The 12,892-nt window shown below is 41.2% G+C and overlaps 1 protein-coding gene across 2 annotated transcripts in view; it reads right to left on the bottom strand.

The window, feature by feature from the left end:
* Positions 1 to 2,927: 2,927 nt before the first annotated feature.
* DICER1 (dicer 1, ribonuclease III) overlaps positions 2,928 to 12,892 on the bottom strand; it is an 84,705-nt gene continuing 74,740 nt past the window's right edge. For both annotated transcript variants that reach the window (XM_038744448.1, XM_038744449.1), the window contains 4 exons: positions 10,454 to 10,722; positions 8,159 to 8,321; positions 7,997 to 8,072; positions 2,928 to 7,649 (listed from right to left, as the gene is read on the bottom strand). In XM_038744448.1, the coding sequence (XP_038600376.1) occupies positions 7,484 to 7,649; positions 7,997 to 8,072; positions 8,159 to 8,321; positions 10,454 to 10,722 (674 nt within the window). In that variant the 3' untranslated portion in view covers positions 2,928 to 7,483. The remainder of the gene's footprint in view (positions 7,650 to 7,996; positions 8,073 to 8,158; positions 8,322 to 10,453; positions 10,723 to 12,892) is intronic.

The following is a 12,892-nucleotide window of genomic DNA, read 5'->3' as shown; positions in this document are numbered from 1 at the left end:
CTACCTAAAACCCATCTTCCTACACATGGAAGACAAGTCCTTTTAGACCGTGAGCCTGTTGTTGGGTAGGGATTGTTTAATTGTACTTTCCGAGCACTTAGTAGAGTGCTCCGCACACAGTAAGCGCTCAATAGAGAAGCAGCGTGGCTCGGTGGAAAGAGCCTGGGCTTGGGATTCAGAGGTCGTGGGCTCTAATCCGGGCTCTGCCACTTGGTCAGCTGTGGGACTTTGGGCAAGTCACTTAACTGCTCTGTGCCTCAGTTGCCTCATCTGTAAAATGGGGATTAAGACTGTGAGCCCCACGTGGGACAATCTGATCACCTTGTATCTCCCCGAGCACTTAGAACAGTGCACATAGTAAGCGCTTAACAAGCAGCGTGGCTCAATGGAAAGAGCTCGGGCTTGGGAGTCGGAGGTCATGGGTTCAGGTCCCGGCTCCGCCAATTGTCAGCTGTGTGACTTCGAGCAAGTCACTTCACTTCTCTGGGCCTCAGTTACCTCATCTGTAAAATGGGGATTAAGACTGTGAACCCCACATGGGACAACCTGATCACCTTGTATCCTCCCCAGCGCTTAGAACAGTGCTTTGCACATAGTAAGTGCTTAACAAATGCCATTATTAAGCGCTTAGTACAGTGCTAAGTGCTTAGTAAGTACTCAATAAATACGATTGATGATTGATGAAATACCATCATTATTATTTAGTAAATACGATTGAATGAATGAATGAGTCGTTGCACTTCTCCAGCTAAACAGCACTCTCGGAAGTTTAGGATTATTGCAATACTTCTGTCTGATCTGATAGTCATCCGGACAATCACTGGGCTGAGGAAGGCTTACTGCACGTTGAGCCTTGTGTGTGTGTTGGGGGGGGGGTGGGGGGGAGTGGAGTTCTACTTAGTATACCCCTCTTGGAAAGCCTACAGAGAAGGCTGGGTGCACCTCCACTCCCCAAACCACTGAGTTGGCCAACCAGGGCCCAGTCCCAATCAAAGCAGGCTGTAGGCCTCCTTTCATTCATTCAATCGTTTTTATTGAGCGCTTACTGTGTGCAGAGCACTGTACTAATCAATCAATCGTATTTATTGAGCACTTACTGTGTGCAGTGCACTGTACTAAGCGCTTGTGAAGTACAAGCTGGCAACATATAGAGACAGTCCCTACCCAACAGTGGGCTCACAGTCTAGAAGGGGGAGACAGAGAACAAAACCAAACATACTAACAAAATAAAATAAATAGAATAGATAGGTACAAGTAAAATAGAGTAATAAATATGTACAAACATATATACATATATACAGGTGCTGTGGGGAAGGGAAGGAGTACCGTAATACCAATTATGCTTCAGTAGCCACCTCGCTTCCCTTTTCTAGACTGTCAGCTCACTATGGGCAGGAAATGTATCTGTTTACTGTTATACTCTCCCAAGCACTTAGTAGAGTGCTCTGCACACAGTAAGCACTCAATAAATACAATAAGCGCTTGGGAAGTACAAGTTGGCAACATATAGAGACGGTCCCTACCCAACAGCAGGCTCAAAGTCGAGAATGGGGAGACATAGCCTGCTGCTGCTGCTGCAGTGAATTTCGAGTGCATCTACAAAGCAAGTTCACCTGTGGTGGCTGTCCAAATAAAAACAGGCTGGGAGGATTAAAAAAAAAAATCAACTGAATCAATATGTATTTACATAGTGAAGTACAAGTTGGCAGCATATAGAGACGGTCCCTACCCAACAGCAGGCTCAAAGTCTAGAAGGGGGAGACAGACAACAAAACATATTAAAGTAAAATAAATAGAATAAATATGTACAAATAGAGTAATAAATATGTACAAACATATACATGTGCTGTGGGAAGGGGAAGGAGGTAAGGCGGGGAGATCGGGGGAGAGGAACGAAGGGGCTCAGTCTGGGAAGGCCTCCTGGAGGAGGTGAGCTCTCTTTAGGGCTTTGAAGGGAGGAAGAGAGCTAGCTTGGCGGATGGGCAGAGGGAGGGGGGCATTCCAGGCCCGGGGGATGACGTAGGCTGGGGGTTGACGGCGGGACAGGCAAGAACGAGGCACGGTGAGGAGATTAGCGGCAGAGGAGCGGAGGGTGCGGGCTGGGCTGGAGAAGGAGAGAAGGGAGGTGAGGTAGGAGGGGGCGAGGTGATGGACAGCCTGTCACCCCCACTGACCTAGTTGCTTCAAGTCACTTTAAACAATCTTAAGTATATACCCGGGATGCTTACTTCTGTTTCCTGGTCAGGATCACCAAATCAGTTGAACCCAAATCACCTCATGGTGCCGTGCTCTGCTGGAGGCAAGTGAGGTTGCCCCACACATGGAGAGAGCGACTATCATCCCCCCACTTAACCCCTCAGAGGACACCATCTATTCTTAAAGCACCCGATTCCTCCACTGAGGCAGCTGGGAGAAAAGAACTCAGGGTGCCAACATATGCCCCCTCATGCCGAATGACCGAGTCTAAAACCCAAGAGTTCAGCAGCAAAATTTGCAGGATTTCTCCTCAACCTCCAATTGGAAATACAGAATCAACTATTTGAAGTCAAATATTTTCCAGTTGATCGGTGGGGGTGATTGTTACTGCGTTCGCACGACTCCTTTTTCAGCCAGTTCTTTTAAGCAACCTGATTCTGCCACAAGCCATTACACAAGTGCATTTCAGAAAAGAGCCAGGTAAATAGTCTAAGTTGTTTATGGAAGGTCCACTTTTCCCCTCCTTAAAATGGTGTGTTTGCGTGACGATTTTATCTTCAAAATCTGAATGGGACAGATGCCTACGGTTGAGTAGCCGCACCGTGCTTTCGATCTGAAACCGCTGTTTAACTTCTCCAATAAAAATCATTTCTGAATAACTTCTCAGGGTTTGTGTTTCAAATCAAGTCTCTACCCCAGATAAACTGAAGTGGAAAAAAAAAAAAAACCCAAAGAGTGAACAGACCATAACTTTATTGGAGATATACTCAGCTACAGTTATTACAAAAAGAAAAAAACAAAACTATTAAAGGTAATTGTGATCCATAAGGTGCAGACTGCAAATTTCTGCAGCATGATTACAGTATGAATGAGTAACATTTTATGTCCCTTAAAGACAGCTGCAGCACGTGATGGCAAATATCTTCTCGTCCATCAAATTATACTTGTTATTATGAATTCTATTTGATTAACCATCATTTGTTTCCAATTATTTACAATAAAAAAGCTTGCGATTTCCAATTCCTGTCGCCGAACCTCTGCCTTTTGCTACATAGCCTGCTGCTGCTGCTGCAGTGAATTTCGAGTGCATCTACAAAGCAAGTTCACCTGTGGTGGCTGTCCAAATAAAAACAGGCTGGGAGGATTAAAAAAAAAAAAATCAACTGAATCAATATGTATTTACAAGTCATTCCTTAACAAGAAATTCATTTTCACTGCTAGTGGAGTATACAATGACCTCTCTGGAAAGTTAGCAATGTATTGCTACTGTCGTCACCATCATTTTGACAGTCATGTTACATGCGTTGGTCTTCAAAAACATTTAATGCACAGTATAAAAGAAAGAAATTCACGGGGAAATAATTAGTTTCCTCAAAATCACTCAGTGGTTGAAAAATATACATAACTGAATATATTTAATAAAAAAAAAAAGTCACTAACGCAAAGTTAACCAACACCACAGCAAATTTCTCTTCTGTAGCTATGAGAGTCCCGGTGAGGTTGGGGGTTGAAAAGAGTTTTCTGCAGATTCCCTAGAGCCTGCCAGGGATGGTTTCTCAGCTGGCATTTTCTCTTCCGAGGGAGATCGACCTCCTAAACACAGCGACACGGAGAGTAAGTCGTTTGGGCCTTGCTTGCAACCTGCTGTGCGATGCCTGTCGGGTCTGGCTGGCTTGATTCCCTATCCTGCTCTGTACTCTGCAGTCACAGCATAAACTTCAGGTAAAGGAGAACAAAGGGCGAGCTTCATGAGGCCAAAAAATAGTAGTTACGAGCTGAACGAGCGGAACGAAGAAACACTACAGACTCTTAAAGGTGCAGGGAGGGGCGGTCCTTTCGGATGGCCAAATCACAGAGAGACTGGGCTTCACGATGAAATCCTATACTATATACATGAAATGTTGTTCATTCGGAGATAATTACGGGAGTGTCAGAGGTCATTCTGATCTGAATTACTTCACATAACAGTAAAAGACAGTTGTAACAAAGGGCTTTAAAACAGAAATCAGAATTTCGTTAACACGTCTTTGTCGTATTTTTCACATACAGTAAAAATGCCACAGACATTACAAATGACCTATTTAAGTTGTGCAAGTAAATGACACATTGCAGGCATTATAATTATCTTTTTCAAATTCAGGAAATCAAAACAGCAGCAAGGCCAAACCACATTTTTTTTCCTCTCCGTTAAGCATATTTTCTCCTTGAAATGAGGTAAAGCATGGTACCAAGTGCAACGCTTCTTTGTGCTACATGAACGGAACAGCGCAAAACAAAAAGCTATAAAATCGCAGCATAGTTAGGAGGACAGATTAAAGAACAGTCTAATAGAAAAAGGAAAATTAAAATGCTTTAATGGTTCCGCCCAACTAAACGCCCCCCACCCCCCCTCAACTATCTTCCTAAGGAGTCCGTGTGGCTGCTATTTCACGATAGGTTGCGACTGTCATTTACACTGGTGCTTTTAGCCTACTGCGTGATTTTTTTTCCATCCCCTCCCTCCAACTAGTAGATTTAGGTCTTTGAATACGAAGGATCTTCTGTCAAAGAGAGCACTCGTGTGACCAGAAGGGTAAAGAACACAGTTCTACAGTGTGGCAAACAAATGATTTTCTTCATCCATGGATGCAAAACCTATTTCAGTGAGGTTACACTGGGAGGAAATTTACAGCATCAAGAATGCTTCGGCAGGCTGGAACTATTTTCCAACCCCTAGATTCCCATTTCAAATGTCCAATTCATAGATTTCATTTAGAAACAAGGGGATCATTGAAGGCTTCAGAAAATATGCTTCAAATTAAAGCAAGCCTTTTCTTTACGTTAAAATTGATTAGCTGAAGTTTGCTGTTGACCAAATATGAACATTTGATTTAAAACCCTGAGAATGTATGACCCAATAATTTCCCAGTTTGAAAAATGTAATATTAACTGAGAACACTGTGTTTAATGGTGTAAAGCAGATTGAGGCATTCTCTCTTCCCTCTCCACTATGAGGTGCAACAAAATTTGAGATCTCGGTGCCAAGCAGTAATGGGATAAATCGACATTTGGAGTAAAACATTCAAACTATGGAATTAAAAACAAAAACGAAAACAAAAAAACCTCAATTTCTGGCATCAGGTAGATTGAAAATTACCAACAAGATTTCTGATACAAGCATTCATCACAAATAAGCCAGGCAAAAAAAATTAACAAAATCAACTTTTGTTTTGCAGAACAAACAGAAAATATTTACAGTAATGGTATTCAAATTTGGCCTGGTTAAAACTTGCCATGATTATCATTTGTCCTACGTGAGGTTAAAAAAAAAGAACAGAAGGTTAAGTTTTCAATACAGAAGTAGAGAAATTAAAATGACCACCTAAGATGAATTTAATTGGTGCAAAATTCATAAATAATTTTAAAATTTCAGGATCCAATAAATAACCAGCATTTCTAAAAAAGTTCAAATGTTCCCTGTCCCTCAGGCTTAAAAGAAAGCAAGGGTAACAGTTTTGTATATATTTTTTTTAAAGTGTTTACGCCAAGGAGAGGACTTTCTTCTGGGGATGGTGGTGTAGTTAAAAGCAAGGAGTACAGTATTCAATTGTAATTTAACACATAAAAATATAGCATTACGAGAAGCATCAAGTTCAGACATGTGCTGGGAACATTAAAACACCTCTGCTCAGCTCTCTCAAACTTCAAGCATAATTAAACAGGGCAAAATTGCAGCAAACCTCTACTGGTATCTTGGTGGGAGCTCAAGACACACCCACAGCTTTTAAAAAGGTAAATTAAGAGGTATTATAGTTACAGTGCAAAAAATTAAAATTTCAAGCATAATACATAAACATAGCACCAAACAGAAAAAAAAAAAACAACGCAGCATGCAAAAGAAAAAAAGAACTGAGGTATTTAAGTGAAGAGTGCCTACAAAGTCTAATTAAAGAGGTTTAGGCAATGCCTAAAAATATGGATTTTTTTCTTCTTTTTCAAATAAACTGAAACAATGAGCTAGTTTCTCTAAATTGAATGACCTAAATCACAGATGTATCAAAAGTACGGCAGTTTATCTCAAACATCAAACTCTCATGACATTTCACAGCACAGCTTTGGTAGGTGAATTATGCATGCAACATCGTGAAAAGTACAGTAAGAAATATTTGCGAGAAATCTTTAAGTGTAAAGGTGCTCTGTGTGTGTGTGTGTGTTTTTAATAAGTAACCAATCAATTATAAAATCTGCAGCATATTTTAGGTGTGATATGTCTAAGGTTATTTTGTTAGAGCAACAGCCTGCACAATGCAACCACTCTCTACTAAATCTTTCCATTCCTGGAACTACCTAGCTTGCACTTTTCAGTAAAAAGCAGAAATTTTTCCAACACCCATTTTTGTTTATGGTATAAGAAAAAATCCTTAGGTTAACCACCTTTTCTGATTTTTTAAAACAGGTCCACTACATATATATGTCAAGGTAACATCTATTATAATCCTGTAATAAGTTAGGTGTCAGCTACACAGATGAGTTGTAAATATACGGCTGTATTACTGACCAATGCATAATAACCTGGAGGGAATGTAAGATAGTTTGTTCCAAAGAAGAATCAGAAATGAAAGACTATCCATGAGCGTTTTTTTCCTTTAAGGCAAGAACCTTTTTTATGCAAGACTATGTGGCATCAGGAAATCCAATTTTCTTTCTACCAACACTCTGGCCATTTCAATTAAAAATCTGTTCCTAACTTATAAGTGCAATAATGATTGGGAATGTTATCTTAGCTGAAGATAACATGGAAATAGAGGACAATACTGGCACACTTATTCTCTCTCATACCATATCATTCAATACAGTTTATAAACTCTTTTGTGACTGGCACAGTGCACAGATTGAGGAATTTCAAGATTACTCTCTAGATAAACCTAACGACTGGTTTCAACATAGCTCCCTGGCCTTCTACCACTAAGCAAAGCTGTACTGACAAAAGTTAAAACCCAAAAGAGATCTGATAACTATTATTATTTCGAATACTTGCTAATGTCATCTTTAAAGCACTCTTGTGATTAAACAAAGCAGAAGTGAGGAAAGAAGACAAGATTGTGTTTGCGCAAAAAACTAAAACTACAATTAGTTCCAAAAAGTTTTATACATACGTTAAATGTTTTTATTCTGCTATCTATTCTGTTATCAACAGACTTTAAATTCTGTCTTCGATTTGTTCCTCTCAACGTCACCTTTTTACCGGTTTCCTCTTCTGATATCTTTTTCATCTTCGTTCTCATTTTTTTTTCCCCACGGAGGATTCTCAGCTGTTTGGAACCTGAGGTTGGTTTGCTTTGAGGCTTCGTAGTGCTCGTCTCGCAGCTGCGGACTTCGCAATCCTGTAGCTTCGGCCGACACCTTTAAACTTCCCCTTTCCTACCACTTCCACGGTTACTCTGACCTTCCCGTCGTAGGTTCTCTCTGCGGGACTAGAAAAAAATCAAGCACTCCAAATTAGAGGCCGGGTAAGTGTGCCTTGATGTATGCGGGTCACTGTTGGGACCTTAAGAAGCATATACACAGGAGCACCATTTACGCCTAATGTGGGAGATATATAGTCAATTTTCAATTGAACAACAAATGGGGTTTGGGGAAAGAAATGTAATGGGGGGAAAAAAAATCAGTTTGAAGACAGGATGAAAAATTCTCTGTAGCCTAATAGAGCTAATGCTAATGAAAAGCAAATGGCAAATTCTTTTGAAAGAATCACCAGTTCAGATTTTCTTCCCCTTGCTCTAAAAGCACATTTACACTTTCAAGTCAAGTTTCCACTTACCTAAATTTGGCGGTTTCTGGTTCCATTTCTAGCAACTCCCGAACTGGGGAACGGGGGACATTTGCAGAAAATTTTTCTATAATGCCAAAAACAAACAATGTTAAGTCTTTGCTGAGGTGCTGGAAAACAGTCATCATTTCTCTCTGAAAACTGACAATATACCTATCAGTGGCCGCATCATCGGATAGTAGACTTGCCAAACCATTTCTAGTGACATTCCGCTGTCCATGTAGATGGCACCAGCAAGTGACTCGAATATATCCCCCATGGCCTTTGGGACTTCTATATCTTCTTCTTTTTCCTCATCCTCTTCGGATCTTCTAAGCTATTGGCAATGAACAGAAAACAAGACTTTTATTAATCATTTATTCCTAAAAGATAACCCATTACTCTTCTTTCTTTTGATGAATTCGGCTCCTGAACTGCGCAAAATACTTCGCCAAAGCCTACAAGATACATCACAGTGGTGTACCCCGATATAATGGAAGCTGTTGATCCCACTTATATAGTATCAGAAGAACATCTACTGATGATTTAATTAAGTCTGGGAATTTGTTCTGTTATATTCCAAGGGCACATTCATTGTCTTCATTCTCTTGCAAGGCAATGTGATGGGCCTAGGACTCAGAAGACCTGGCTCCGCCTCTTAATAATAATCATAACGATAATTATGGTACTTGTTAAGTGCTTACTATGTGCCAAACACTGCTCTAAGTGCTAGGGTAGTGCAAGATATTCAGGTTGGATACAGTCCCTGTCCCAATTGTGCTAACACTCTTAATCCCCATCTTTTACTGATGAGGTAACTGAGGCATGGAAAAGTGAAGTGACTTGTCCAAGGTCACACGGCAAACATGTGGCAGAGCGGGATTAGAACCCAAGATCTTCTGACTCCCAAGCCCATGCTCTATCCACTAAGCTATGCTGCTTCCCCACTTGTCTGCTGTGTGACCCTGGGTAAGACACTTCACTTCTCTGTGTCTCATTTACCTCATCTGTAAAATGGGGACTAAGACGGAGTTCCATGTGCAACTTGCAGACTGTGTCCAGTGTGATTATCTTGTATCTACCCCAGTACTTAGTACAGTACCTGACACAAAGTGCTTAAATACCATAAAATAAAACAAAACAAAAATATCATTAAACAGTGAAAAGAATAAAACCAATTCAGGGCAGCTTCCATTCTTCCCACGAGTTGGGCCGAATAAAAGGATGTGGTTAGGTGGTCACAACCTGGGCTAATGATTCAACTGTGGGCAAATACGACTGGAGAGCAGTCTTGGCAAGTATTACAAATATTCTCAAAAGCAATCTCAGGGATGAGTAGTGGAACAAAATTCTTCAGAAGCTCTCAATTTCTGACATCTAGAAATGCAATAAAGACATCTAACGGAAAAATAAGGAAAACCAAAGTAGGCTGCAAACGCCTTATAGGTAGGGATCACATCTACCAACTCTCCTGTACTGTACTCTCTCACGTGCTTAATACAGTGTTTCACTCAAAAAATCCTATTCACTGGCTGAAGTGATAATTTGACTATTTGAAGTACAGATACATACAGTGCTTTGCACATAGTGAGTGCTGAACAAACACCATCATCATCATCATTATTACTATTATATATGAATTAACTCCATCATGAAAAAAGCTTCAGGAGCTTCCCAAATGCCACTTTACAATGCCTACTATCCCTTGGGCACTGTCTTGTCGAAGGGAAAAACAAATCTGTATTTTCTTTTTAAAGAGGAGATCTATTCATTCCAAGGAGAACCATAACTTGAAGTTGTGCGAGCAATACTGTCAAAATGGGGAAAAAAAATATAAAATTTAAGTTTCACATCCAAGGGATTAGCATATAATGATGAATCTGAAAAAAATGAAAGGAAAAACGGTTTACCTAAATTAAGGCACCAAATGAACTGTACTCTTCAAAAGAAATGTTCCAAGCAATGGAAAGCTGTGGCACGGGAATAAGGGTGATAAATAATACGTGTCCTTTTTATAAAATTGGAGACTTCTATTACATGGGATTTCACTAGGTGCTTTGGACAGAACGCTGCTGAGGAGCCAGGGAACATTCTCCTGATAATGCATGTCTATCTGGATTGAACACGATGTAATTCTGGAGAAAGTGGTTGTGGACACGCACCTGGCATTGTTCAGGGCAAGCGTACTATCTTGTGAGTTTTCCTTAGAGTGGGTCTCATCAATACCCTGCCTTATAGCTATTGGGAGAGTACAATGCAACAGAATTAGGAGACACGTTGCCTGCTCACGAGGAGATTCCAATCCAGAAGAGTTCCTCGGAAAGCATTCAGTGTACCAAGCATTCAAACCGCAACCTACCTGCTTCTTCTATCCTCAGAAGGTTCCAGAAACCCCTGCATCCTGCTAAGCAATTTGATGACATGGGCTAAATCGGACACTCAACTAAGTATTCTCCCAAGACAACTAACCTCAGAATCCATTCCTTGCATTTCATTCTTTTCAAGCTGAAACTGCACGAAGTCATCAATGACGTGGAACAGCTCTGGGGAGACAGCTTTGAAGTACTTGTGGTAGTCATACTTCACAGCTAAAGACGCAAAGATGGTGTTGTTGACCAGAGCGGATCGCAAGTCAGTTAGAACTCCTGGGGAGTGCTGCCGTGGGTCTTCATAAAGGTGCTTGGTTATGAGGTAGTCCAAAATTGCATCTCCCAGGAATTCCAAGCGCTGGTAACAATCTGTGAAACAAAATTAAAGTAGCAAATTTAAATTCTTTTTGGGAAAAACTCAGCTTTGGGTTAAGTGACTCGTGAAGGGAGGAATGCTGATTTAAAAAACACAATAAGAGAAAATGCACCACGGCACTAGGCTACGGTTTCAGAAACGATCACATTTAGTTTTAAAAGATTTATAATTGGGTGTGAAAAGCTGTTAATGCCCACCCTCGTTTAAGAAGCAAAAGTTACATGCTCCGTAGACGGCAGGAAAATAAAAGTATACACAAATGAGCTCAACACATTTTTGCACATGATTGGTCAAGGGAATGATACTCACTGAGGAATACTGTTGTTACTTAAACCCTTTTCTTCAATATTGACCTAACTAGGTAGCCGTTGGGCTATGTTACTGCATTCCTGTCAATCACACATCATAACTTCAGCATGATGAGACTCTATGCATATTGCTTTCTTCATGTTCTATGCTCCACTGCTACCATTACAAATGGTTTCACTTTCCAATCAAAACCTGTGAAACTTTGTAAAAAGGGTGTAGTTACCCTTTCCCCATTTCCACCTTATGTTAATTCAAAAGGCAACTGGGAGAAGGAAGAAGTCATTCTGGATGTGAAGTGGTTGTCGCAGTGGATTTTGAGAGTGATGTGTGCAGATATGTGTGTGTGTGTGTGTGTGTGTGTGTGTGTGTGTGTGTGAGAGAGAGAGAGAGAGAGAGAGAGAGAGAGAGAGAGAGAGAGAGAGAAATGGCTGTCAGTTCCGCAAAACTGTCATTCTGTCTTGGTGACTCTGATATGTGCGGTAATCCTCCCTTGGAGCGATTTAAGGAGCAAGGGAGAACAACAGATCTGTTGCTATGTCTAGCTCTAAATCTAGTTACATAATGTGCATATTTTTGAGATTATTGCAAATATTTTGCTTGCTCCCAAGAGCCATAATTAAAACTGCATTGATAGGAATTATAAGTTAAACAGCACTATGCCTTCTAGAAAATACAAGACCAAATGAACACTTATTTTCTATTACACCCTTCGACTTCATTCATTCTGGACTTATCTGGAGTCAATCATCTATCACCCTGATTATGGGGATTAGGACTACAGCTTTCAAATGTATTTTATGTGGGTGGAGGGGAATGGGAGGGTGATTTTTCCTTCCCCTTGCGGATGGTACACTTACAAAATGAAGTGTTACTGGGACAGCGACCATATTTTACAGTAAGGAGGGCACCAGGAATTTGAAAAAGAGCACTACTTTTGAATCATCTTTGAGTGCCAACTCCATGGGTCCAGGGCAGCCTGAGGGTTAGAGTCCCAGCCTGACGATAATGAAGAGTCTCACAAAGATCCTAAAATCAGGTCTGACGAATTTAGCAATTAAAAACTTGATTCTATTTTCTGTTCTGCCTCTGACCTTTGATAAGACTGAATTTCTGGCATCTCTGTTCCACCATAAAATGAGGCTCTCGATGAAACTATCGGAAAAGAATGTTGATAGGACTGGTGAAACTCTGCCAGTAAGAGAGGCACGTGTACAATACTATTTTTTTTTTTCATGTTGGGAAGGGATTCTATTCTGGGTACAAGGAGAGAAGGAGTGCTGAGGTAGAGACAAGCTAATCAGATTGGACACAGTCCATATCCCACAGGGGGCTCTCAGTCAAACCCCATTTTACAGATGAGAGAACTGAGACACAGAGAAGTTAAGTGACTTGCCCAAGATACAGAGAAACTCATTTGTGGAAAAACATCGTTTGTGAAAAGTAGTCCAATACCACACAAACCCACCTGGCCTGCCCACAGCTTACTGGAAGGGATTCCCCCTCCCACCAGCCAAGAGACGTGGTCCAATCACCATCACGTCAGTGGCAAGCACCTCCATTTCAGCCTCTGCTCCCATGGCTCAAAATGCAATGTGACCCTTGGGGAGGGGGAGAAACCCACGAGCCTGTCTCCAAACCGAACTTCGGCTGGATCACCCCCTCCTATTCTCCTATCCCGCAGGCCTGAGGGCTGCAAAATACACGTCCATAAAAATTTCTGCCCATGACGTAAAATCAAATATGTGCACATTTCGTCTCCGAAGCCATCACTATTGCTCTTGCCCCATGCCAAGGCCGGGAAACACCGTCACTGGTAGTGGAGGTAACGAGGAGGGGAGGCGGGGAGGCTCCAGC

The sequence above is a fragment of the Tachyglossus aculeatus genome, chromosome 1 (assembly GCF_015852505.1).
Source record: "Tachyglossus aculeatus isolate mTacAcu1 chromosome 1, mTacAcu1.pri, whole genome shotgun sequence".
In the NCBI taxonomy this organism is placed as follows: Eukaryota; Metazoa; Chordata; class Mammalia; order Monotremata; family Tachyglossidae; genus Tachyglossus; species Tachyglossus aculeatus.
This window is presented reverse-complemented; position numbering and strand designations above follow the sequence as displayed.